General features: G+C 49.8%; 1 protein-coding gene across 1 annotated transcript in view; it reads left to right on the top strand.

The window, feature by feature from the left end:
- Positions 1–26,233, top strand: part of DHX30 (DExH-box helicase 30) — a 95,686-nt gene that overhangs the window by 5,499 nt on the left and 63,954 nt on the right. The window contains exons 2-9 of the mRNA XM_063924575.1: positions 4,472–4,602; positions 5,692–5,802; positions 10,542–10,729; positions 19,035–19,155; positions 19,379–19,528; positions 19,607–19,759; positions 23,430–24,263; positions 24,859–24,934. Of these exons, the coding sequence (XP_063780645.1) occupies positions 4,472–4,602; positions 5,692–5,802; positions 10,542–10,729; positions 19,035–19,155; positions 19,379–19,528; positions 19,607–19,759; positions 23,430–24,263; positions 24,859–24,934 (1,764 nt within the window). The remainder of the gene's footprint in view (positions 1–4,471; positions 4,603–5,691; positions 5,803–10,541; positions 10,730–19,034; positions 19,156–19,378; positions 19,529–19,606; positions 19,760–23,429; positions 24,264–24,858; positions 24,935–26,233) is intronic.

Below are 26,233 nucleotides of genomic sequence, written 5' to 3'. Positions count from 1 at the left end.
TTTCATTCCGGGAATGGAAACTGGGAAGCAGACTTCCTCAGCAGGCACGACCTCCACCCGGGAGAGTGGAAACTTCATCGGGAAGTTTTTCCACATGATTGTGAACCGTTGGGAAATACCAAAGGTGGACATGATGGCGTCCCGTCTGAACAAAAAACGGGACAGGTATTGCGCCAGGTCAAGAGACCCTCAGGCAATAGCTGTGGACGTTCTGGTAACACCGTGGGTGTACCAGTCGGTGTATGTGTTCCCTCCTCTGCTTCTCATACCTAAGGTACTGAGAATTATAAGACGTAGAGGAGTAAGAACTATACTCATGGCTCCGGATTGGCCAAGAAGGACTTGGTACCCGGAACTTCAAGAGATGCTCACAGAGGACTTATGGCCTCTGCCGCTAAGAAGGGACTTGCTTCAGCAAGTACCATGTCTGTTCCAAGACTTACCGCAGCTGCGTTTGACGGCATGGCGGTGGAACGCCGGATCCTAAGGGAAAAAGGCATTCCGGAAGAGGTCATTCCTACCCTGGTCAAAGCCAGGAAGGAGGTGACCGCACAACATTATCACCACATGTGGCGAAAATATGTTGCGTGGTGTGAGGCCAGGAAGGCCCCACGAAGAAATTTCAACTCGGTCGATTCCTGCATTTCCTGCAAACAGGAGTGTCTATGGGCCTCAAATTGGGGTCCATTAAGGTTCAAATTTCGGCCCTGTCGATTTTCTTCCAGAAAGAATTGGCTTCAGTTCCTGAAGTCCAGAAGTTTGTCAAGGGAGTATTGCATATACAACCCCCTTTTGTGCCTCCAGTGGCACTGTGGGATCTCAACGTAGTTCTGGGATTCCTCAAATCACATTGGTTTAAAACCAGTCAAATCTGTGGATTTGAAGCATCTCACATGAAAAGTGACCATGCTCTTGGCCCTGGCCTGGGCCAGGCGAGTGTCAAATTGGTGGTTTTTTTCTCAAAAAAGCCCATATCTGTTTGTCCATTCGGACAGGGCAGAGCTGCGGACTCGTCCCCAGTTCTCTCCCTAAGGTGGTGTCAGTGTTTCACCTGAACCAGCTTATTGTGGTGCCTTGCGCCTACTAGGGACTTGGAGGACTCCAAGTTGCTAGATGTTGTCAGGGCCCTGAAAATATAGGTTCCAGAACGGCTGGAGTCAGGAAAACTGACTTGCTGTTATCCTGTATGCACCCAACAAACTGGGTGCTCTTGTTTCTAAGCAGACTATTGCTAGTTGGATGTGTAATACAATTCAGCTTGCACATTCTGTGGCAGGCCTGCCACAGCCAAAATATGTAAATGCCCATTCCACAAGGAAGGTGGGCTCATCTTGGGCGGCTGCCCGAGGGGTCTCGGCTTTACAACTTTGCCGAGCGGCTACTTAGTCAGGGGCAAACACGTTTGTAAAATCCTACAAATTTGATACCCTGGCTAAGGAGGACCTGGAGTTCTCTCATTCGGTGCTGCAGAGTCATCCGCACTCTCCCGCCCGTTTGGGAGCTTTGGTATAATCCCCATGGTCCTTTCAGGAACCCCAGCATCCACTAGGACGATAGAGAAAATAAGAATTTACTTACCGATAATTCTATTTCTCGGAGTCCGTAGTGGATGCTGGGCGCCCATCCCAAGTGCGGATTATCTGCAATACTTGTACATAGTTACAAAAATCGGGTTATTATTGTTGTGAGCCATCTTTTCAGAGGCTCCGCTGTTATCATACTGTTAACTGGGTTCAGATCACAGGTTGTACAGTGTGATTGGTGTGGCTGGTATGAGTCTTACCCGGGATTCAAAATCCTTCCTTATTGTGTACGCTCGTCCGGGCACAGTATCCTAACTGAGGCTTGGAGGAGGGTCATAGGGGGAGGAGCCAGTGCACACCACCTGATCCTAAAGCTTTACTTTTTGTGCCCTGTCTCCTGCGGAGCCGCTATTCCCCATGGTCCTTTCAGGAACCCCAGCATCCACTACGGACTCCGAGAAATAGAATTATCGGTAAGTAAATTCTTATTATTCCCATGAGTGATGTATGTAACTGATCACTGGGACTATACTGTTACTGCACTGCACTGCACTCTACACTACACTGGGGCACCGCTGTTACTGCACTGCACTGTACACTATGGCACCACTGTTACTGCACTCTACACTACACTGGGGCACCACTGTTACTGCACTCTACACTACACTGGGGCACCGCTGTTACTGCACTCTACACTACACTAGGGCACCGCTGTTACTGCACTCTACACTACACTAGGGCACCGCTGTTACTGCACTCTACACTACACTAGGGCACCGCTGTTACTGCACTCTACACTACACTGGGGCACCGCTGTTACTGCACTCTACACTACACTGGGGCACCGCTGTTACTGCACTCTACACTACACTGGGGCACCGCTGTTACTGCACTCTACACTACACTAGGGCACCACTGTTACTGCACTCTACACTACACTGGGGCACCGCTGTTACTGCACTCTACACTACACTAGGGCACCGCTGTTACTGCACTCTACACTACACTAGGGCACCGCTGTTACTGCACTCTACACTACACTGGGGCACCGCTGTTACTGCACTCTACACTACACTGGGGCACCGCTGTTACTGCACTCTACACTACACCGGGGCACTGCTGTTACTGCACTCTACACTACACTGGGGCACCGCTGTTACTGCACTCTACACTACACCGGGGCACCGCTGTTACTGCACTCTACACTACACTGGGGCACCGCTGTTACTGCACTCTACACTACACTGGGGCACCGCTGTTACTGCACTCTACACTACACCGGGGCACCGCTGTTACTGCACTCTACACTACCCCGGGGCACCGTTGTTACTGCACTCTACACTACACCGGGGCACCGCTGTTACTGCACTCTACACTACACTGGGGCACCGCTGTTACTGCACTCTACACTACACTGGGGCACCGCTGTTACTGCACTCTACACTACACCGGGGCACCGCTGTTACTGCACTCTACACTACACTGGGGCACCGCTGTTACTGCACTCTACACTACACTGGGGCACCGCTGTTACTGCACTCTACACTACACTGGGGCACCGCTGTTACTGCACTCTACACTACACCGGGGCACCGCTGTTACTGCACTCTACACTACACTGGGGCACCGCTGTTACTGCACTCTATACTACATCGGGGCACTGCTGTTACTGCACTCTACACTACATCGGGGCACCGCTGTTACTGCACTCTACACTACATCGGGGCACCGCTGTTACTGCACTCTACACTACACCGGGGCACCGCTGTTACTGCACTCTACACTACATCGGGGCACCGCTGTTACTGCACTCTACACTACACCGGGGCACCGCTGTTACTGCACTCTACACTACACCAGGGCACCGCTGTTACTGCACTCTACACTACACCGGGGCACCGCTGTTACTGCACTCTACACTACACCGGGGCACCGCTGTTACTGCACTCTACACTACACCGGGGCACTGCTGTTACTGCACTCTACACTACACCGGGGCACAGCTGTTACTGCACTCTACACTACACCGGGGCACCGCTGTTACTGCACTCTACACTACACCGGGGCACCGCTGTTACTGCACTCTACACTACACCGGGGCACTGCTGTTACTGCACTCTACACTACACCGGGGCACCGCTGTTACTGCACTCTACACTACACCGGGGCACTGCTGTTACTGCACTCTACACTACACTGGGGCACCGCTGTTACTGCACTCTACACTACACTGGGGCACAGCTGTTACTGCACTCTACACTACACCGGGGCACCGCTGTTACTGCACTCTACACTACACCGGGGCGCCGCTGTTACTGCACTCTACACTACACCGGGGCACAGCTGTTACTGCACTCTACACTACACCGGGGCACCGCTGTTACTGCACTCTACACTACACCGGGGCACCGCTGTTACTGCACTCTACACTACACGGGGGCACTGCTGTTACTGCACTCTACACTACACCGGGGCACCGCTGTTACTGCACTCTACACTACACCGGGGCACCGCTGTTACTGCACTCTACACTACACCGGGGCACCGCTGTTACTGCACTCTACACTACCCCGGGGCACTGCTGGTACTGCACTCTACACTACCCCGGGGCACCGCTGTTACTGCACTCTACACTACATCGGGGCACTGCTGGTACTGCACTCTACACTACCCCGGGGCACCGCTGTTACTGCACTCTACACTACATCGGGGCACTGCTGGTACTGCACTCTACACTACACCGGGGCACTGCTGTTACTGCACTCTACACTACACCGGGGCACCGCTGTTACTGCACTCTACACTACACCGGGGCACTGCTGTTACTGCACTCTACGCTACCCCGGGGCACTGCTGTTACTGCACTCTACACTACACTGGGGCACCGCTGTTACTGCACTCTACACTACACCGGGGCACCGCTGTTACTGCACTTATTTCTTCTGTAGATTCCAGGGATCTCCTGAGGCAGTTCCCGGAGCCGAAGAGTATACTGCACAACGTGCTATGTCAGGCTCTGCGCACCTCGCAAGTCAAGGACAAACTGACGTATATCCACAGCAGCAGCGACCACAGCAATGTGAGTATATCATCAGCTGGAGCACCGGGACTGTCACTGACTGCGGCCCTGCGCTCTCCTGTATCCTGATGGAAGTGATGCTGTGGCTGTACCGGGGAGGTGGACAGTAACCTGTAATGGGGCACTGGTGGTATTAAGCATTTTCTTAGTGAAATCAGTGCAGCTCTGTTTACCTAGAGGATCATCAGGAGCTGCCATTGACGTGTGGAAATCCACCCAACTTCCCAAACTTAGTGACAGGGTATGATACTACTGCTTTCAGTAATCCGCTCCCAAATACACAGGGCTAGAGTTACTGTCTCAAAGCTGCCAGTGATTGGCTAAACCAGGCCGGTATGCATGTGTGTGATAATCCCTCCCCTCCGCATATACAGCATAATACCCCCCCCCCCCCCCCGGCTACATGTACAGCATAACACAAATCTACCCCCCCTGCATCTGCGGCATGTGTGGCATAATACCCCCGCCTGCTTCATCTGCAGCATGTGTGGCATAATACCCCCGCCTGCTTCATCTGCAGCATGTGTGGCATAATACCCCCGCCTGCTTCATCTGCAGCATGTGTGGCATAATACCCCCGCCTGCTTCATGTGCGGCATTTCCATCCCACACTAATATAGAAAATCCGGTAACCCTTCCTTCTGTCTTATTAGTTACAGGGTGATACACTGTGATCCATTGTGCAGCCTTGTTATCATACACACTGGTATAATACATCTGTGTCTGACACTGGCAGGAATATAGGACATCTCTACTGTCTGTAACTTTACTTTATGATAACAAATAGTGTTCATTCTAGTACCCTGGAGCTGTCGCCACCCATGCTGTTCCTCTTTCTTTCCTGGGTTGTAGTGCTCTGCTCTGGTGCTTCTCGCGCACTCTGGTCTGTGGTACAGTGCTGAGACACAGACTAGAGTGTGCTAGAAGCACCAGAACACAGAACGACGCCCCAGGCAGGAAAGAGGAACTGCACGGGTTGTGATGGGTGCAGGGTGGTAGAATATTCCCTACATTCACAGTATTTATCTGGCCAGCGGGATAAGTTTTATGCTTTTTGTATCAGTCACCTACTTTTCTCTTGTTTGTTAGAGAGTCATCCTCCGCATAAAATGGCCCAAACTCATCGAAGTAGAAGGTTATGGCGTGAAAAAGATTGACGCAGAGCGAGAGGCAGCGGCCGCGGCATGTAAGATATTTCAGGTGCGGAAGTTAAGATTTATTTTTATAGGATACGTTTACGTTGCAAAAAAGTGAATTCCAGTTATTACTTTAGGCCCAAACAGTGAACTTTTCCAATGTACCGAGACCTTTAGCTTGGTAGATACAACCATGGACGGGGCTATGTTTACTATGCAGAGCGTTCCAATGCCACTGCATCTTCACCCAGTGGATTTAAAGGAGGAAATAATATAGACATGTGTTAGCTGGCATTTAATAATATTGCTCCTGAAATCCCGCCATAGTTTTCCACAGGGATGGCATCATCAAGCTATTTTACAAGCTTGGAAAAGTTTAGCTTTCCTCTATGGAGGTAACCTGGCCAGAGACGTGCGTTCTAATGGGTTGGACCATGATGCAAATCACATTGGTTTAGCTTTGTATATGTGCGGCCTGATGGCGCTATCACTTTACTTCTAATCATCACCGAGATTTTACTAGAGCCCTGGTCTCAGCATCTATCCGTTGATAAATTGCCTTGAAAACAGCCAAAACGAAGACAATTTATGACGTTCGTGATGTTCATTTTTAAGGACACAGCAAATGTTGGCGAATAGACCCCTTAGTGATATTGCTGCTCCCTGGTAAGATGATAGGTGGCATTTATATGAGTATTGGTTCATACCAAAAAATACCTGCCGCCCCTGTCCCTAAGTGACTGGTGCATTTTCATAATTTGTTTCATGGGTACATGATGCTCCAGGCTGCCCCTTAGCTTCCATTGCCCCAGTATTATATCTCACTGATTGCTGGGCTGTACAAAGGCTAGAGAGTGTGAGAGGTGATTGGTGGTGTTACACTGTGACTGTCGTAGCAGCTGACTCATTACTCTCCACGCCCTGATTCTGGGCTGTACTGAGACTGGAGAGTGTGAGAGGTGATTGGTGATGTTACACTGTGACTGTCATAGCGGCTGACGCATTTCTCTCCACGCCCTGATTCTGGGCTGTACTGAGACTGAAGAGTGTGAGAGGTGATTGGTGGTGTTATACTGTGACTGTCGTAGCAGCTGACGCATTTCTCTCCACGCCCTGATTGCTGGGCTGTAATGAGACTGGAGAGTGTGAGAGGTGATTGGTGGTGTTATACTGTGACTGTCGTAGCAGCTGACGCATTTCTCTCCACACCCTGATTCTGGGCTGTACTGAGACTGGAGAGTGTGAGAGGTGATTGGTGGTGGTGGCACACTGTGACTGTCATAGCGGCTGACGCATTTCTCTCCACGCCCTGATTCTGGGCTGTACTGAGACTGGAGAGTGTGAGAGGTGATTGGTGGTGTTATACTGTGACTGTCGTAGCAGTTGACGCATTTCTTTCCACGCCCTGATTCTGGGCTGTACTGAGACTGGAGAGTGTGAGAGGTGATTGGTGGTGGTGTTATACTGTGACTGTCGTAGCAGCTGACGCATTTCTCTCCACGCCCTGATTGCTGAGCTGTACTGAGACTGGAGAGTGTGAGAGGTGATTGGTGGTGGTGTTATACTGTGACTGTCGTAGCAGCTGACGCATTTCTCTCCACGCCCTGATTCTGGGCTGTACTGAGACTGGAGAGTGTGAGAGGTGATTGGTAGTGGTGTTATACTGTGACTGTCATAGCGGCTGACTCATTTCTCTCCTCGCCCTGATTGCTGGGCTGTACTGAGACTGGAGAGTGTGAGAGGTGATTGGTGGTACACTGTGACTGTCGTAGCAGCCAACGCATTTCTCTCCATGCCCTGATTGCTGGGCTGTAATGAGGCCAGAGAGATGTGATTGGTGGTGGTACACTGAGACTGTCATAGCGGCTGACGCATTTCTCTCCACATCCTGATTGCTGGGCTGTAATGAGGCCAGAGAGATGTGATTGGTGGTGTTACACTGAGACTGTCATAGCGGCTGACGCATTTCTCTCCACATCCTGATTGCTGGGCTGTAATGAGGCCAGAGAGAAGTGATTGGTGGTGGTGTTACACTGTGGCTGGGATAGCATCTGACGCATTTCTCTCCACATCCTGATAGCTGGGCTGTAATGAGGCCAGAGAGAAGTTATTGGTGGTGGTGGTGGTACACTGTGACTGTCATAGCGGCTGACGCATTTCTCTCCACATCCTGATAGCTGGGCTGTAATGAGGCCAGAGAGAAGTGATTGGTGGTGGTGTTACACTGTGGCTGGGATAGCAACTGACGCATTTCTCTCCACATCCTGATAGCTGGGCTGTAATGAGGCCACAGAGAAGTTATTGGTGGTGGTGGTACACTGTGACTGTCATAGCGGCTGACGCATTTCTCTCCACATCCTGATAGCTGGGCTGTAATGAGGCCAGAGAGAAGTGATTGGTGGTGGTGTTACACTGTGACTGTCATAGCGGCTGACGCATTTCTCTCCACATCCTGATAGCTGGGCTGTAATGAGGCCAGAGAGAAGTGATTGGTGGTGGTACACTGTGACTGTCATAGCGGCTGACGCATTTCTCTCCACATCCTGATAGCTGGGCTGTAATGAGGCCAGAGAGAAGTTATTGGTGGTGGTGGTACACTGTGACTGTCATAGCGGCTGACACATTTCTCTCCACATCCTGATAGCTGGGCTGTAATGAGGCCAGAGAGAAGTGATTGGTGGTGGTGTTACACTGTGGCTGGGATAGCAACTGACGCATTTCTCTCCACATCCTGATAGCTGGGCTGTAATGAGGCAAGAGAGAAGTTATTGGTGGTGGTGGTACACTGTGACGGTCATAGCGGCTGACGCATTTCTCTCCACATCCTGATAGCTGGGCTGTAATGAGGCCAGAGAGAAGTGATTGGTGGTGGTGTTACACTGTGACTGTCATAGCGGCTGACGCATTTCTCTCCACATCCTGATAGCTGGGCTGTAATGAGGCCAGAGAGAAGTGATTGGTGGTGGTACACTGTGACTGTCATAGCGGCTGACGCATTTCTCTCCACATCCTGATAGCTGGGCTGTAATGAGGCCAGAGAGAAGTTATTGGTGGTGGTGGTACACTGTGACTGTCATAGCGGCTGACGCATTTCTCTCCACATCCTGATAGCTGGGCTGTAATGAGGCCAGAGAGAAGTGATTGGTGGTGGTGTTACACTGTGACTGTCATAGCGGCTGACGCATTTCTCTCCACATCCTGATAGCTGGGCTGTAATGAGGCCAGAGAGAAGTGATTGGTGGTGGTACACTGTGACTGTCATAGCGGCTGACGCATTTCTCTCCACATCCTGATAGCTGGGCTGTAATGAGGCCAGAGAGAAGTTATTGGTGGTGGTGGTACACTGTGACTGTCATAGCGGCTGACACATTTCTCTCCACATCCTGATAGCTGGGCTGTAATGAGGCCAGAGAGAAGTGATTGGTGGTGGTGTTACACTGTGGCTGGGATAGCAACTGACGCATTTCTCTCCACATCCTGATAGCTGGGCTGTAATGAGGCAAGAGAGAAGTTATTGGTGGTGGTGGTACACTGTGACGGTCATAGCGGCTGACGCATTTCTCTCCACATCCTGATAGCTGGGCTGTAATGAGGCCAGAGAGAAGTTATTGGTGGTGGTGGTACACTGTGACTGTCATAGCGGCTGACGCATTTCTCTCCACATCCTGATAGCTGGGCTGTAATGAGGCCAGAGAGAAGTTATTGGTGGTGGTGGTACACTGTGACTGTCATAGCGGCTGACGCATTTCTCTCCACATCCTGATAGCTGGGCTGTAATGAGGCCAGAGAGAAGTGATTGGTGGTGGTGGTACACTGTGACTGTCATAGCGGCTGACGCATTTCTCTCCACATCCTGATAGCTGGGCTGTAATGAGGCCAGAGAGAAGTTATTGGTGGTGGTGGTGGTACACTGTGACTGTCATAGCGGCTGACGCATTTCTCTCCACATCCTGATAGCTGGGCTGTAATGAGGCCAGAGAGAAGTTATTGGTGGTGGTGGTACACTGTGACTGTCATAGCGGCTGACGCATTTCTCTCCACATCCTGATAGCTGGGCTGTAATGAGGCCAGAGAGAAGTGATTGGTGGTGGTGGTACACTGTGACTGTCATAGCGGCTGACGCATTTCTCTCCACATCCTGATAGCTGGGCTGTAATGAGGACAGAGAGAAGTGATTGGTGGTGGTGTTACACTGTGGCTGGGATAGCAACTGACGCATTTCTCTCCACATCCTGATTGCTGGGCTGTAATGAGGCCAGAGAGAAGTTATTGGTGGTGGTGGTACACTGTGACTGTCATAGCGGCTGACACATTTCTCTCCACATCCTGATTGCTGGGCTGTAATGAGGCCAGAGAGAAGTGATTGGTGGTGGTGGTACACTGTGACTGTCATAGCGGCTGACGCATTTCTCCCCACTTCCTGATAGCTGGGCTGTAATGAGGCCAGAGAGAAGTTATTGGTGGTGGTGGTACACTGTGACTGTCATAGCACTGACGCATTTCTCTCCACATCCTGATTGCTGGGCTGTAATGAGGCCAGAGAGAATTTATTGGTGGTGGTGGTACACTGTGACTGTCATAGCGGCTGACGCATTTCTCTCCACATCCTGATTGCTGGGCTGTACTGAGACTGGAGAGTGTGAGAGGTGATTGGTGGTGGTGTTATACTGTGACTGTCATAGCGGCTGACGCATTTCTCTCCACATCCTGATAGCTGGGCTGTAATGAGGCCAGAGAGAAGTTATTGGTGGTGCTGGTACACTGTGACTGTCATAGCGGCTGACGCATTTCTCTCCACTCCAGGATCTGGGCTTGTTGGGAGCTGAGAATAAGTTTAGACGCAGGAAGCTCAAGAGGTTACCCAACCAGTTCTGGTCAGAGGATGAAAGTATTACACAAGCAGGGGAGGATGGTACAGGGGAAATGATGGATGTGTTACCAAATGTCAGCCAGGAACGGAACGTCGCCAGGAAGAACATCCGAGAGCCCAGGTATATTGCTACACAACATAATTGGGTGTCAAGATAAGATTTGTATAGCTAGATAGAGATATATATATTTCAAGGAAAAAGACAGAACTCCTTATACATGGGGGCTTCCTCCGTGTGTCACATATATTACAGTGAATGTATTAGATCAGGGGTGGGGAACCTTTTCTCTAACGTCCTAGTGGATGCTGGGAACTCCGTAAGGACCATGGGGAATAGCGGGCTCCGAAGGAGGCTGGGCACTCTAGAAAGATCTTAGACTACCTGGTGTGCACTGGCTCCTCCCACTATGACCCTCCTCCAAGCCTCAGTTAGATTTCGTGCCCGGCCGAGGTTGGATGCACACTAGGGGCTCTCCTGAGCTCTTAGAAAGTTATAGTCTTAGAATTTGTTCTTTTCAGTGAGACCTGCTGGCAACAGGCTCACTGCAGCGAGGGACTAAGGGGAGAAGAAGCGAACTCGCCTGCTTGCAGCCGGATTGGGCTTCTTAGGCTACTGGACACCATTAGCTCCAGAGGGATCGACCGCAGGCCCAGCCTTGATGTTCGGTCCCGGAGCCGCGCCGCCGTCCCCCTTACAGAGCCAGAAGCAAGAAGATGGTCCGGAAAATCGGCGGCATGAAGACTCAGTCTTCACCAAGGTAGCGCACAGCACTGCAGCTGTGCGCCATTGCTCCTCTCACACACTTCATACTCCGGTCACTGAGGGTGCAGGGCGCTGGGGGGGGGCGCCCTGAGGCAGCAATAAAAACACCTTGGCTGGCAAAAATACCTCAATATATAGCCCCAGGGGCTATATATGAGGTAAATACCCCTGCCAGAAGTCCATAAAAAACGGGAGAATAGGCCGCGAAAAAGGGGCGGAGCCTATCTCCTCAGCACACTGGCGCCATTTTCCCTCACAGCTCCGTTGGAGGGAAGCTCCCTGGCTCTCCCCTGCAGTCTACAAGGGTTAAAAAAAGAGAGAGGGGGCACTAAATTTAGGCGCAGTATACATTATATATATAGATATAAAGCTATAGGGGACATAACTCAGTTAGTCCCTGCAGTATATAGCGCTCTGGTGTGTGCTGGCATACTCTCACTCTGTCCCCCCAAAGGGCTTTTGTGGGTCCTGTCCTCGTTTAGAGCATTCCCTGTGTGTCTGCAGTGTGTCGGTATGGCTGTGTCGACATGTTGAATGAGGAGGCTTATATGGTGACGGAACAGAGGCCGATATATGTGATGTCGCCCCCTGTGGGGCCGACACCAGAGTGGATAGAGAGGTAAAAGGTATTAACCGACAGTGTCAACTCCTTACATAAAAGGGTGGATGACGTAACAGCAGTGGGACAGCCGGCTTCGCAGCCCGCGCCTGCCCAGGCGTCTCAAAGGCCATCAGGGGCTCAAAAACGCCCGCTCTCTCAGATGGCAGACACAGATGTCGACACGGAGTCTGACTCCAGTGTCGACAAGGTGGAGACATATACACAATCCAATCCGTGACTTGATCCCGGCAATAAAAAATGTGTTATACATTTCTGACTTTAACCTCTATAAATGGGTTTTAGGTTTGGGGAGAAAAAACAGGCAGTGTTTTGTTCCCCCATCAGATGAATAAATGAAGTGTGTGAAAAGCGTGGGTTCCCCCGTTAAGAAACTGGTAATTTATAAAAAGTTACTGATGGCGTACTCTTTCCCGCCAGGAGGATAAGTTACGCTGGGAGATATCCCCTAGGGTGGATAAGGCGGTCACACGTTTGTCAAAAAAGGTGGCACTGCCGTCTTAGGATACGGCCACTTTAATAGGTACCTGTTGATAAAAAAAAAAAAAAAAAACAAAAAACAGGAGGCTATCCTGAAGTCTGTATTTACACACTCAGGTACTAGACTGAGACCTACAGATAGTGCTGCTGCAGCGTGGTCGGTGACCCTGTCAAACAGGGATACTAGTTGGCAAACATAAAAACATATTAAAGACGTTGTCTTATATATGGGGGATGCACAGAGGGATATTTTGCCGGCTGGCATCCAAAATAAATGTAATGTCCATTCTGTCAGGAGGGTATTAGAGACCTGTCACTGGACAGGTGATGCTGACTTAAAAAGCACATAGAGAGCCTTATAAGAGTGAGGAATTATTTGGGGATGGTCTCTGGGACCTCGTATCCACAGCAACTGCTGGGAAGAAATAATTTTACCTCAGGTTTCCTCACAGAAAAAGGTACAGTCCTTTCGGCTTCAGAAAAGCAAGCGGGTCAAATGGCGCTTCCTTTCTGTACAGAGACAAGGGTAGAGGGAAAAAGCTGCACCAGTCAGCCTGTTCCCAGAATCAAGATTCTTCCCCCGCCTCCTGTGAGTACACACCATGACGCGGGTGCTCCACAGGTGTAGCCAGGTACGGTGGGGGGCCGCCTCAAAAATTTCAGCAATTAGTGGGCTCGCTCACAGGTGGATCCCTGTTTCTTCCAAGTAGTATTTCAGGGGTACAAGCTGGAATTAGAGATGTCTCCCCCCAGCCGTTTCCTAAAATATGCCTTGCTGACAACTCCCTCAAGCAGGGAGGCTGTGCTAGAGGCAATTAATAAGCGGTATTCCCAGCAGGTAATACTCAAGGTGCCCCTACTTCAACAAGGACGGGGTTACTATTCCACACGGGTTGGGGTACCGAAACCGCATGGTTCGGTGTGACCCATTTTATATTTAAAATCCTTGAACATAAAAAAATTCAAGTTCAAGATGGAATCGCTCAGGGCGGTTATTGCAAGCCTGGACGAGGGGGATTACATGGTATCCCGGGACATCAAGGATGCTTACCTGCATGTCCCCATTTACCATCCTCGCCAGGAGTACCTCAGATTTGTGGTACAGGATTACCATTACCAAGTCCAGACACTGCCGTTTGGACTGTACATGGCACCGAGGGTGTTTTATCAAGGTAATGGCCGAAATGATGATACTCCTTCAAAAAAAGGGAGTTGTAATTATCCCGTAATTGGACAATCTCGTTATAAGGGCGAGGTCCAAGGAGCAGTTGGTAGTCGGGGTAGCACTATTTTGGAAAGTGCTACAACAGCATAGGTGGATTCTAAACAGTCCAAAGTCACAGCTGGTTCCTATGACACGTCTACTGTTCCTGGGGATGGTTCTGGACATAAACCAGAAATAGTGTTTCTCCCGGAGGAGAAAGCCAAGGAGTTGTCATCTCTAGTCAGAGACCTCCTGAAAACCAAAATAGGTAGCGGTGCATCATTGCACGCGAGTCCTGGGAAAAATGGTAGCTTCTTACGAAGCAATCCCATTAGGCAGGTTCCATACAAGAACTTTTCAGAGGGACCTGTTGGACAAGTGGCCTGGATCTCATCTTCCGATGCATAGGCTGATAACCCTGTCTCCAAGGACCAGGGTATCTCTACTGTGGTGGCTGCAGAGTGCCCATCTTCAAGAGGGCCGCAGGTTCGGCATACAGGACTAGGTCCTAGTGACCATGGATTCCAGTCTTTGAGGCTGGGGGGCAGTCGCATAGGGAAGAAACTTCCAGGGACTTTGGTCAAGTCAGGTTATTTCCCTACACATAAATATTCTGGATCTGAGGGCCATTTACAATGCCCTGAGGCCAGCAAGGCCTCTGCTTCAAAACCAGCCGGTACTGATCCAATCAGACAACATCACGGCAGTCGCTCATGTAATCAACAGGGCGGCACAAAAAGCAGGATGGCGATGGCAGAAGCCACAAGGATTCTCCGATAGGCGGAAAATCATGTGTTAGCACTGTCAGCAGTGTTCATTCCGGGAGTGGACAACTGGGAAGCAGATCTTCTCAACAGACACGACCTCCACCCGGGAGAATGGGGACTTCCTCCAGAAGTCTTCCAATAGGATTGTACACCATTGGGAAAGGCCACAGGTGGACATGATGGCGTCCCGCCTTAACAAAAAGCTAAAAAAGATATTGCTCCAGGTCAAGGGACCCTCAGGCGATAGCTATGGACGCTCTGGTAACACCGTGGGTGTACCAGTCGGTTTAGGTGTTCTCCCCTCTGCCTCTCATACCAAAGGTACTGAGAATAATAAGAAGGCGAGGAGTAAGAACGATACTCGTGGATGGCCAAGAAGAGCTTGGTACCCAGAACTTCAAGAATTTATATCAGAGGACCAATGGCCTCTGCCACTCAGTCAGGACCTGCGGCAGCAGGGGCCCTGTCTGTTCCAAGACTTACCGCGGCTGCGTTTGACGGCATGGCGGTTGAACGCCGGATCCTGAAGGAAAAGGGTATTCCGGAGGAAGTAATTCCTACGCTTACTAAAGCCAGGAAAGTGGTTACAGCAACTCATTATCAACGCATATGGCGAAAATATGTTGCATGGTGTGAGGCCGAAAGGGCCCCAACAGAGGAATTTCAACTAGGTCGATTTCTGCATTTCCTGCAAGCAGGAGTGACTATGGGCCTTAAATTGGGTTCCATTAAGGTACAGATCTCGGCTCTGTCGATTTTCTTTCAAAAAAGAACTAGCTTCAGTACCTGAAGTTCAGACATTTATAAAAGGAGTGCTGCATAGTCAGCCCCCGTTTGTGCCTCCTGTGGCACCTTGGGATCTCAACGTGGTGTTGAGTTTTCTTAAAATCACTTTGGTTTGAACCACTAAAAACCGTGGATCTGAAATATCTCACATGGAAGGTGGTTATGTTATTGGCCTTGGCTTCTGCCAGGCGAGTATCAGAATTGGCGGCTTTGTGTTGTAAAAGCCCTTATTTGATTTTCCATATGGATAGGGCAGAATTGAGGACTCGTCCCCAATTTCTCCCTAAGGTGGTGTCAGCGTTTCACCTGAACCAGCCTATTGTGGTGCCTGCGGCTACTAAGGATTTGGAGGACTCCAAGTTGCTAGACGTTGTCAGGGCCCTGAAAATATATGTTTCCAGGACGGCTGGAGTCAGAAAATCTGACTCGCTGTTTATCCTATATGCACCCAACAAGCTGGGTGCTCCTGCTTCTAAGCAGACTATTGCTCGTTGGATTTGTAGTACAATTCAGCTTGCACATACTGTGGCAGGCCTGCCACAGCCAAAATCTGTCAATGCCCATTCCACAAGGAAGGTGGGCTCATCTTGGGCGGCTGCCCGAGGGGTCTCGGCTTTACAACTTTGCCGAGCAGCTACTTGGTCAGGGGCAAACACGTTTGCAAAATTCTACAAATTTGATACCCTGGCTGAGGAGGACCTGGAGTTCTCTCATTCGGTGCTGCAGAGTCATCCGCACTCTCCCGCCCGTTTGGGAGCTTTGGTATAATCCCCATGGTCCTTACGGAGTTCCCAGCATCCACTAGGACGTTAGAGAAAATAAGAATTTACTCACCGGTAATTCTATTTCTCGTAGTCCGTAGTGGATGCTGGGCGCCCATCCCAAGTGCGGTTTATCTGCATTACTTGTACATAGTTATTGTTAACTAAATCGGGTTATTGTTGAGCCATCTGTTGAGAGGCTCTATTGTTTCATACTGTTAACTGTGTTTCATATCACGAGTTGTACGGTGTGATTGGTGTGGCTGGTATGAGTCTTACCCGGGATTCAAAATCCTTCCTTATTGTGTACGCTCGTCCGGGCACAGTACCTAACTGAGGCTTGGAGGAGGGTCATAGTGGGAGGAGCCAGTGCACACCAGGTAGTCTAAGATCTTTCTAGAGTGCCCAGCCTCCTTCGGAGCCCGCTATTCCCCATGGTCCTTACGGAGTTCCCAGCATCCACTACGGACTACGAGAAATAGAATTACCGGTGAGTAAATTCTTATTTCTCTATCGTCCTAAGTGGATGCTGGGGTTCCTGAAAGGACCATGGGGAATAGCGGCTCCGCAGGAGACAGGGCACAAAAAAGTAAAGCTTTACTAGGTCAGGTGGTGTGCACTGGCTCCTCCCCCTATGACCCTCCTCCAGACTCCAGTTAGATTTTGTGCCCGAACGAGAAGGGTGCAATCTAGGTGGCTCTCCTAAAGAGCTGCTTAGAGAAAGTTTAGTTTAGGTTTTTTTCTTTACAGTGAGTCCTGCTGGCAACAGGATCACTGCAACGTGGGACTTAGGGGGAAAGTAGTAAACTCACCTGCATGCAGAGTGGATTTGCTGCTTGGCTACTGGACACCATTAGCTCCAGAGGGATCGAACACAGGCCCAGCCGTGGAATTCTTATTTTTTCTACCGAGGGCCATTTGGATATTTATAAAATCCTTCGGGGGCCATACAAAAATTCTCAACGTAAAAAATTACCCTGCCCCCCAGCAGGTCTGCCCCGCGCGCCAAAAAATGGGTGTGGCCAGTTAAAATGGGACGTGATACACATATGCCCCCAATAGTGCAGTGCCAGATCCACAATTGCCCCCACAGTGCCAGGTATACAAATGCCCCTCACAGTGCCAGGTATACAAATGCCCCTCACAGTGCCAGGTATACAAATGCCCCTCACAGTGCCAGGTAGACAAATGCCCCCACAGTGCCAAGTGTACAAATGCCTCTCACAGTGCCAGGTATAGAGATGTCCCCACAGTGCCAGGTATAGAGATGCCCCCACAGTGCCAGGTATAGAGATGCCCCCACAGTGCCAGGTATACAGTTGCCCCCCACAGTGCCAGGTATACAGTTGCCCCCCACAGTGCCAGGTATACAGTTGCCCCCCCACAGTGCCAGGTATACAGTTGCCCCCCCACAGTGCCAGGTATACAGATGCCCCCCACAGTGCCAGGTATACAGATGCCCCCACAGTGCCCCCCCCCCCCCCCCCCCTTCCGTGCTACTTACCGCTCCTTTCGGCGGGACACGGAGGAGAGCGCGGCTATGTTGGGCGGCGGCATGTAGGACTTGAAACCAGCCGCTGGTTCGAGAGCCAATCAGAGCTCGCGGACCGGCAGCCGCGGCTCCTGATTGGCTGCCGGTCCGCGAGCTCTGATTGGCTCACGAACCGGCGGCTGGTTTCAAGTTCTACACGCCGCCGCCGCTCTCTCCTCCCTGTCCTGACACTGACAGCTGAGACACGCTGCCGCCGGACTGAGCGGCGGCGTGTCTCACTGGGAGAAGCGGGTGGGCCGGAGCAAACGGCTTCGTGGGCCTTATACGGCCCGCGGGCTGGAGGTTCCCCACCCCTGTATTAGATGCTCTGTAAGGAGAACACTCACCATATTGCATCTCGGTTCCACTTAAAGTCCAATATATTTAATTACAGTTAAAGCCCGTACACACTGGACGAGAAAATAAGATATCGCCCAGAAGGGCCGATCTGAGCGATGTCTTTTACAATCTCGTCCAGTGTGTACACTCAATGTCGTTAATCATTAACGACCCCCTCCCTCGTCTGAACATGTACAGATGAGAGGTCCTCGTTAACGACAGCCATGTGTGCATGCACTTGCCGATGTTGGGTCCCCGGCGCTGCCAGTATCGGCGTAGATGGGGGCTCGTTCAGTGTGTATGGGCCTTTAGCTGACATTTCAGCCCATAGTGCAGGACGTGTGTTAGGTCTCTCACCAGGACCATCATTACATTGCTTTATTGTAGTTGTAGTTTCTGTATTTTGTAGTGCATTAATAGTGATATGTGTAATGTGTTGTATTGTGATATGTAAATGTTGTCCTCCTTGTATCACTGGCAGCCGGGTAGCGGTATACATTACAGTTCTCTAGGTAACGTTATTTTTGTAAGCAAGTGGTGACAGCTTGCGTTCCGGTAGCAGCCAGGATTACCGCATCAGTAAAGCGGCAATACATATATATTACAGTATATGTCCGTCAGATCATTGGTCGGCACTAAGCCACATGACATACGCGTCGTGCAGCAATTCCCCCATTGGTCATTGTTACAGCGGGCCGATGCGTTCCACAGTGGAGTGCAAGCCATATGCTACTAAAGTTAACGTTTCATTCACCTTCATGAATGAATGCAGTGGATTACGCTACTAGCGCTTCATGTAAACACAGTTGTAAGTATTTTGTTCATATGACTTTAGAAGCTTTAATAAGCATTTCAGCCAATTGGGATGTTTTATGCTGATAATTGGTCACTGATGACTCTCTGGTTACACCTGCATCATTCTGAGACAGGTATATACTCTGTGGGTCTATGGTATAGTGTTTCACCTTGTCCACGTGCTGCTTATGGAAAGATGATTCTGGTGAGGGTCCTGCGCTGTGGGGCCGAAACGTCGACTGACTTAATTTCTATTCTGTGATTTCTGTGCCATAAACTTAGTGGCATTTGCCGGGGTGCGTCTGTTCTGTGGGCGCCTGATGAGGTTGCTTCCTCCAGTCTGTAGAGTACGTGCTACTGAAAGTGACCCTCTCCCCTCAGGCTCCCCACCGTGGATGCAGCTGAAGATGCCAATGCCACCAGGGCTCTGCATGTATTCTCTAATCCCAAACAACTACTGGCCACAGTGATCCAAGTGGCCACCTCTTCTCCGAATGCCAAGGTAGGTGTGTTCTGTCTGTGTCTAGGGCAGCAGGGGGTGTCTGTCAGTGGTCCAAACTGACCGATGCTGTGCGATATATATCTCTCTATATTACTGTGGTTCTATCCCACCACCATTGTGTGTGTGTGTGTATATATATATATATATATATATATATATATATATATAAAGCTCCTGTGTAGTAATTCAGCCTTGTGTTGCGTTCTCTCTTGGCTCCTTGCAGAAATACATACATTACCAATACGAGCGGGGCAGGATCAAGACGTGCCGGCTGACCCTCCAATGGCCGCACTCTTTAACCTTTGTTGCAGCTGGTCTGAGAGAGGCTGAGGCCACGAGGAAGGCTGCTGCCCTGGCCTGCCAGAAGCTGAAGGTATGGGGCATAGCAGCGTGTGTTGGGGGCGAGGGCAGGAACCGTAGCACTAGACCATTATCTGTTTCTTTCTATCAGGACCTCGGGCTCATTGACACCAATAACAAGCCCCTCACCCACGTCATGTACAACCTGGCCTCCGTACAGAAGTTCCGGGAGCAGCAGAAACAGCCGAAGCACTTTCAGGTCCCCGAGCGCCTGCTGCAGAGGATGGAGGATTACTTCTTGAAGGTAACACTGCTGCAAATGCACAATTCAGTCATTGGGAAATCCAAATATAAATGGAAATGTACGACACAGGGGCTTCGAGTATGCATATATTATTACAGGTTGCTTGGAATTCCAAGACACATTAACACATGTAAAGTTGTTACCGCACCGATCTTTGTTAATGTAATGCATGCGCGCTGCAGTCACGTTCCGCAGTCCCCCGCTGCAGTCACGCGCCTCTACTAGACTCGCACAGGACTTGCAGAAATTGACAAAGGTACAGATTTAATGGTAGGATAAATTGCTGATTTATGTTTTAACTTCCCAGAGACCATGCACTTGCAATGAGCCACCATTCTCCCAGTGTCCTCCATATAGGGTGGTCTCATTTTGTGTTTACCCTTCTCATTTACTGTACTTTCAGCTCTCCTCTTAATCATGATGGGGAAGGGTCTTGTACACCCTCATTGCTAGGGTTCCTCATCCCCATCTCTGTTCCTGGCTTCAGCACAAGTTATGTAGACCATTGTCTGTGAGGAAGGGGAATGGCCTTCTTCTCGCACCAGTGCTGCATCGTCCGCCTTCCTCATCTGGGTAACGCATGGTCTTAGGCAGGGAGGGGGTCCGGGTCGTCACCATCGTACTACAGTGACTTCCAGATCTGGTGCCAGGTGTCTGACTTGTCTGCGCTTTCCATGATGACATTCTTGCATCTGCGTTTCCAGTGTGTCATTCACGATAAGGGTTTGCTGGCATAACAGCAGCTCACATACGTTCAGCCTCGCTTCATTCTGCAGGCTCCTGTGCTTTCTACAGCCTACTACATGCCACAGCAGCCTGCATGTCCACCACTTTATGTTACCACCTTCCCAGGGTAGACTATTATACCCCTCTTACTACACCTACTCCGGGAAATTTTGTCTTTCTCCGCTTGGTTAGTGGGTAATGAGCCATCTCCCTTTAAAAGAGTGTGATAGTAATATCAGCTGTTTCTTTTTTTATGGGCATCCACCATGTACATTTCTGTGTTCATGACGAGGGGGCTAGACTTCCAGCCACGGTGGCTAACAACTATATCTGCCTTTGTTCACGGATAATCAGCTTTAGGGTGAAACGTGCGTTGGATTGCCCCAGGTTCCCCGTAACTGCGTAGTACAGGACACCCCTGCACCAGGTTTTATGTAGCTATTTTATTTCATGATTTAGAATTTTGTATCATTTATTGATACATATGTGATTATACATACCATATCACTTCTTCCTAAGCATCTGTAACCACGCTTTAATTAGGACATCTGAACCTAGTAAAATGAATGTCCCGTTATGGACTGATTTTACATCCTAAGGAACAGCCACATTAAAAACGTAATTCTCTTATTACAGGCCTGGCCAACCTGTGGCTCTCCAGATGTTGTGAAACTACACATCCCAGCATGTCCTGCCACAGTTTTAGCATTCCCTAATAGCAAAACTGTGGCAAGGCATGATGGGACTTGTAGTTTTACAACAGCTGGAGAGCCACCGTTTGGCCAGGCCTGTCTTATTAGGATATCGTCCCGTTGTTATGTATTATAAGGATCTGCTGGCAGTTGTTGAGTTAATATGCTTTAACCTTTCATACATACATTTGCTGTATCTAGTTTCCTTGGTTTATGAATGTGATGCTTTACATTTACGTTTATATAATGGATAAATGATACATTTGTTGAAAAAAATGAATTTTATCTCCTATAACTCAGCCAGATTGACGGATACAACTGGAAAATCATTACCTACTATCAGATGTACTGGTCTCAATCGCTGACCAGCAGACAAGCACGGACTATAGCTGTTCTTTTTGGGACTAACATAATCTGTCTGCAACACGATGTAATCAAGCTGTTTATATCTGCCCAAAAACCCTATTAAGGGATAAAGGTCCGTACACATTAGACGATGTCACTCTGAGTGACGTTGTCTAATGTTTCCCCTCACGGGCCGGCGGCCGACTGTACACACTGAGCGATATGACCGCTCATATCGCTCAGTGACGTCACGTCTCCGCCAGCCGTGCATGCAGGTCCTGGACGACAGTCCAGATCCTGCATGCATGCACTGCCGACAGCGACGATCGTTACCGACCCGCAGGGCCGTGCATTGGTCGTCGCTGGCGGCATACACACTTGCCGATAAAATGAGCGATGTCGCTCAGGGAGGGGGAAAATGAGCGGCGTCGCTCATTTCATCGGCAAGTGTGTATGGGCCTAAAAACAGTTGGTTATTAACAAATATTTGATACGGTTTGCTCTTATGACCTCAGATTGAGATACACTATCTTCCCTTCCTGCCAGCTTAGTAGTTCTCTCATTAGTTGTTCAGTGGCTGTTGGTACAACAACCAAAAGCAGAAACCAGCAGTTGTCCATTTGTGCTAACACTGGCTGCTGTTTCTAAGGGTAACTGCATCTGACGGATGTCTCACTCCTCATTCAGTGCTACTGAGCGGATGAGGAGCAGCAGAATCTGGCCACCGCAGATCATGTTACAGCGACATCCCGGACCTTGGAGGCTCAATGAAGGAATCTCAAGATAGTAAACTTTCCTGCTGATGGTGTTGCTGGGCCTTGTGTTTGGAGTACATCATTTGTGGATGTGCTTGCTGGAGGACAAGGTCTTCTAGAAAAATGCCTATTCAATTTCAGACATGTGCCATGGCCACAATTTACATTTTTTACGGGTTGGAAAACATGGAAGCAATATGGTATAGCAATATGGCATAAACGTTCAATCCTTTTCTCATAGTCTATTAGGGTCCACTGGGCATCCTCCCTTTCTGCTCGTTGTGTTCTGTTCTAGTTCATGGTTTCTCTGACCGTTTTCCTCCTCCCTCTCGTTCTGTACCTCTGTCTGGGTCCCAGGCAAACTCTGGGGCGCAGAGGGAAAAGATACATGGTGCTTCCAGTGTCACCCAATGGGCGAGTAGATTTACACGTAAGTACGGAACTCCCATTTTATATAACCTCTATAGCAGGGGTATTCATCATTCGGCCCTCCATCTGCTTCGGAACTACACATCCCAGCATGCCCTCTATGTGTTTTGCTGAGTCATGCTGCAATAGCAGTTCCACAGCCGCTGAAGGGCTGCATGTTGATGCCCCTTTATAGCTTACCTCCTACTGTAGCAGAGCTGATGTGAGGAGTTTCTGTGCGTTTCCCCCCATCCACCCCCCCTGCTTTATAAAACTGAAATGTAGATGATTTGTTTGAATTTCATGTTCTGAGCTGTTGAGACCCTGGAAATATTTTATTCCTAGTCTGTGTTTTCAGGGTTCCTACAGGATCCTCTGTCTATACTTGCTGTTATATTGGATGATCTAGCACGCAGGTTCTCAAACTCGGTCCTCAGGACCCCACACGGTGCATGTTTTCCAGGTCTCCTCACAGGATTGCAAGTGAAATAATTAGCGCCACCTGTGGACCTTTTAAAATGTGTCAGTGAGTAATTAATACACCTGTGCACCTGCTGGGTTACCTGAAAAACATGCACTGTGTGGGGTTCCTGAGGACCGAGTTTGAGAACCTGTGATCTAGCACATCTGGGTCATGGTTGTAATATAACTGGTAGTTAATAATCCAGCCGCCCTGTGACATAGTAACAGGGCATGATATATGGGTAGATGAGCAGTCACTGATAATTCCATCCTCTGTCTCAGTATCCTTTAGATACTCCTGCAGAGTCAGGTTACCCGGAGGAGGACTACGCTGCGTCGCAGATGGAAACCTCAGACGAATCGTATGACGCGCCCAGCACTTTCAGCGATCCTATCACAGGCCACCAATACAGCCCTCTGTCGGAGGACAAAGCCTTACACGCCAGCCACATGCTGGAGAACACATGGAGGGACAATCAGGGGAAAGTTCTGCAGGAGTTGCCGGCAGACAGACATCGCGAGGCTATAGTGTCCACCATACAAAGCAATCCGGTGGTGGTAATTGCAGGAGACACTGGGTGCGGGAAGACAACTCGTATCCCACGCTTCATTCTGGAGGAGGCTATCCTGAGCGGGCAGGGGTATCACTGTAACATACTGATCACCCAGCCCCGCAGGATCAGTGCGGTGTCTGTAGCTCACCGCGTGGGCTATGAGTTGGGTCCCGGCCTACGTCGCAATGTGGGTTACCAGGTCAGGCTGGAGAGCAGTCTGCCGCCCCGTGGGGGTGCCGCCCTCTTCTGTACTGTGGGTGTGCTCCTGAAGAAGCTGCAGAGTAACCCGGGCCTGGAAGGGGTGAGCCACGTGGTGGTGGATGAAGTCCACGAGAGGGACGTGAACACAGATTTTCTTCTGATTCTGTTGAAACATGTTCAGGAGCTGAACCCAAACATCAAGGTGGTCCTGATGAGCGCCACGGGGGACAATGAGCGCATCTCCCGGTACTTTGGGAACTGCCCGATTGTCAGAGTACCGGGGTTTATGTACCCTGTAAAGGAGCATTATTTGGAGGACGTCTTGTCGATGATCGAGAAACCTCACTATCAGACCCGGCAGGTAAGGTCATTGGGTCATTATCTTGTCTTGTTCATGTTATCTGTCCGGATGTGATGCTGCTGAGCGGTCATTCCGCCCCATCACCCCCTGAAATATGTACGTAGGATTGTCATCTGGTTGTGTTATAAATGTGACCGTGTGGTGCGGTGACACCGGGAGGGTGCATGAATAGAACGTGGCTGGGCTGTGACCCACGGAGCGGACTTCCTTCCACTAAGGGCTGAGTTCTCTCTGGGGTGGAACCTCTAACACACTGGCATGGGAATTGGTGGACACTATGGCACGCTGATAACTGCACTTAAAGTACAAACCTTTTCTGGCTTAGTGTTCACAGATACAGCCCCCACGCTCCACTAGATGGCGCCACGCAGCCAGAGAACCACAGCACGTGTGTGGTTTCCGTATTACGCTCACAGATAATGATTTATATTTGTATAGTGAGGTTACATTCCGTCAGAACCTACAGCTATTGCTTACATGTGGCACAGACGAGCCACTATTAGCTGTCCGCTTTATGCCAAGGTCAGCCCAGTATTACCGCCCATTACTCCCGTGTCACAGACGGCTTAAGTCTCTCCCCCTTTTATTTTAACAGATGCTTGAAGACTGTGTCCCTGATCTGGATCTCATCAGTAATGTCCTTCTTGAAATCAACCAGCACGGAAAGCCAGGTAAGAGACAGCAGTGACCATGGTACAGGTATGCCCGAGCCCATTAATCTATAGGTGATGGATAATTCTGCTATCGGGGGGTGCCACCTCTCTAATCTACTGCACTGTACCATATGGGGTAATGCGCTCCTGCTGTGATGTGTGTGAGTATTACAGGTCGCTGATACCGGAGGTGACGCCTAATATCCGTAATAATCACCAGCAGAGGATACATTATGCCTTTCTCTTTGTCACAAGTTTTATTAATGAGCATTGATGCGATGTCAGAGCTCACCATGAACAGACACATTATATATATATATATATATATATATATATATATATATATATATATATTTATTTATTAATGTGCGTGTATATGTGTGTCGGTCGGCAGGATCACGCAGACAGGGAAAACTCAGACTTGTTTTGGGGGTGTGAGAAAAAAGACACAGTGATTTCTATAGAATTCTACCTTGATTCATTTTCTCACCTTCAATTGAATAGGAAAAAAAAGAACGCACAATTTAATATGCCCCTTAATGCTCTCTTACTGGAAGTGTCCCCATCCCCAGTGATCCTTATTTCTTTCTCATCCACTAGGGGTCACTGGAGTACTCTTGGGATATGGACGGTTTCCGCAGGAACAAGGCACTGAATATTCAAATTTAGAACTCTCCTCCCCTCCATATCCCAGAGTACCTCAGTGTTTTTTCTATGCTCATAGTAGCAACAAGGCTTGTGTGGAGCTTAAACCACACTTCTTTTGAATATTTTTAATTTTTACTTTTCTCTAACGTCCTAGTGGATGCTGGGAACTCCGTAAGGACCATGGGGAATAGCGGGCTCCGAAGGAGGCTGGGCACTCTAGAAAGATCTTAGACTACCTGGTGTGCACTGGCTCCTCCCACTATGACCCTCCTCCAAGCCTCAGTTAGATTTCGTGCCCGGCCGAGGTTGGATGCACACTAGGGGCTCTCCTGAGCTCTTAGAAAGTTATAGTCTTAGAATTTGTTATTTTCAGTGAGACCTGCTGGCAACAGGCTCACTGCAGCGAGGGACTAAGGGGAGAAGAAGCGAACTCGCCTGCTTGCAGCCGGATTGGGCTTCTTAGGCTACTGGACACCATTAGCTCCAGAGGGATCGACCGCAGGCCCAGCCTTGATGTTCGGTCCCGGAGCCGCGCCGCCGTCCCCCTTACAGAGCCAGAAGCAAGAAGATGGTCCGGAAAATCGGCGGCATGAAGACTCTGTCTTCACCAAGGTAGCGCACAGCACTGCAGCTGTGCGCCATTGCTCCTCTCACACACTTCACACTCCG

This window comes from Pseudophryne corroboree, chromosome 5 (assembly GCF_028390025.1).
Source record: "Pseudophryne corroboree isolate aPseCor3 chromosome 5, aPseCor3.hap2, whole genome shotgun sequence".
Lineage (NCBI taxonomy): Eukaryota > Metazoa > Chordata > Amphibia > Anura > Myobatrachidae > Pseudophryne > Pseudophryne corroboree.
This window is presented reverse-complemented; position numbering and strand designations above follow the sequence as displayed.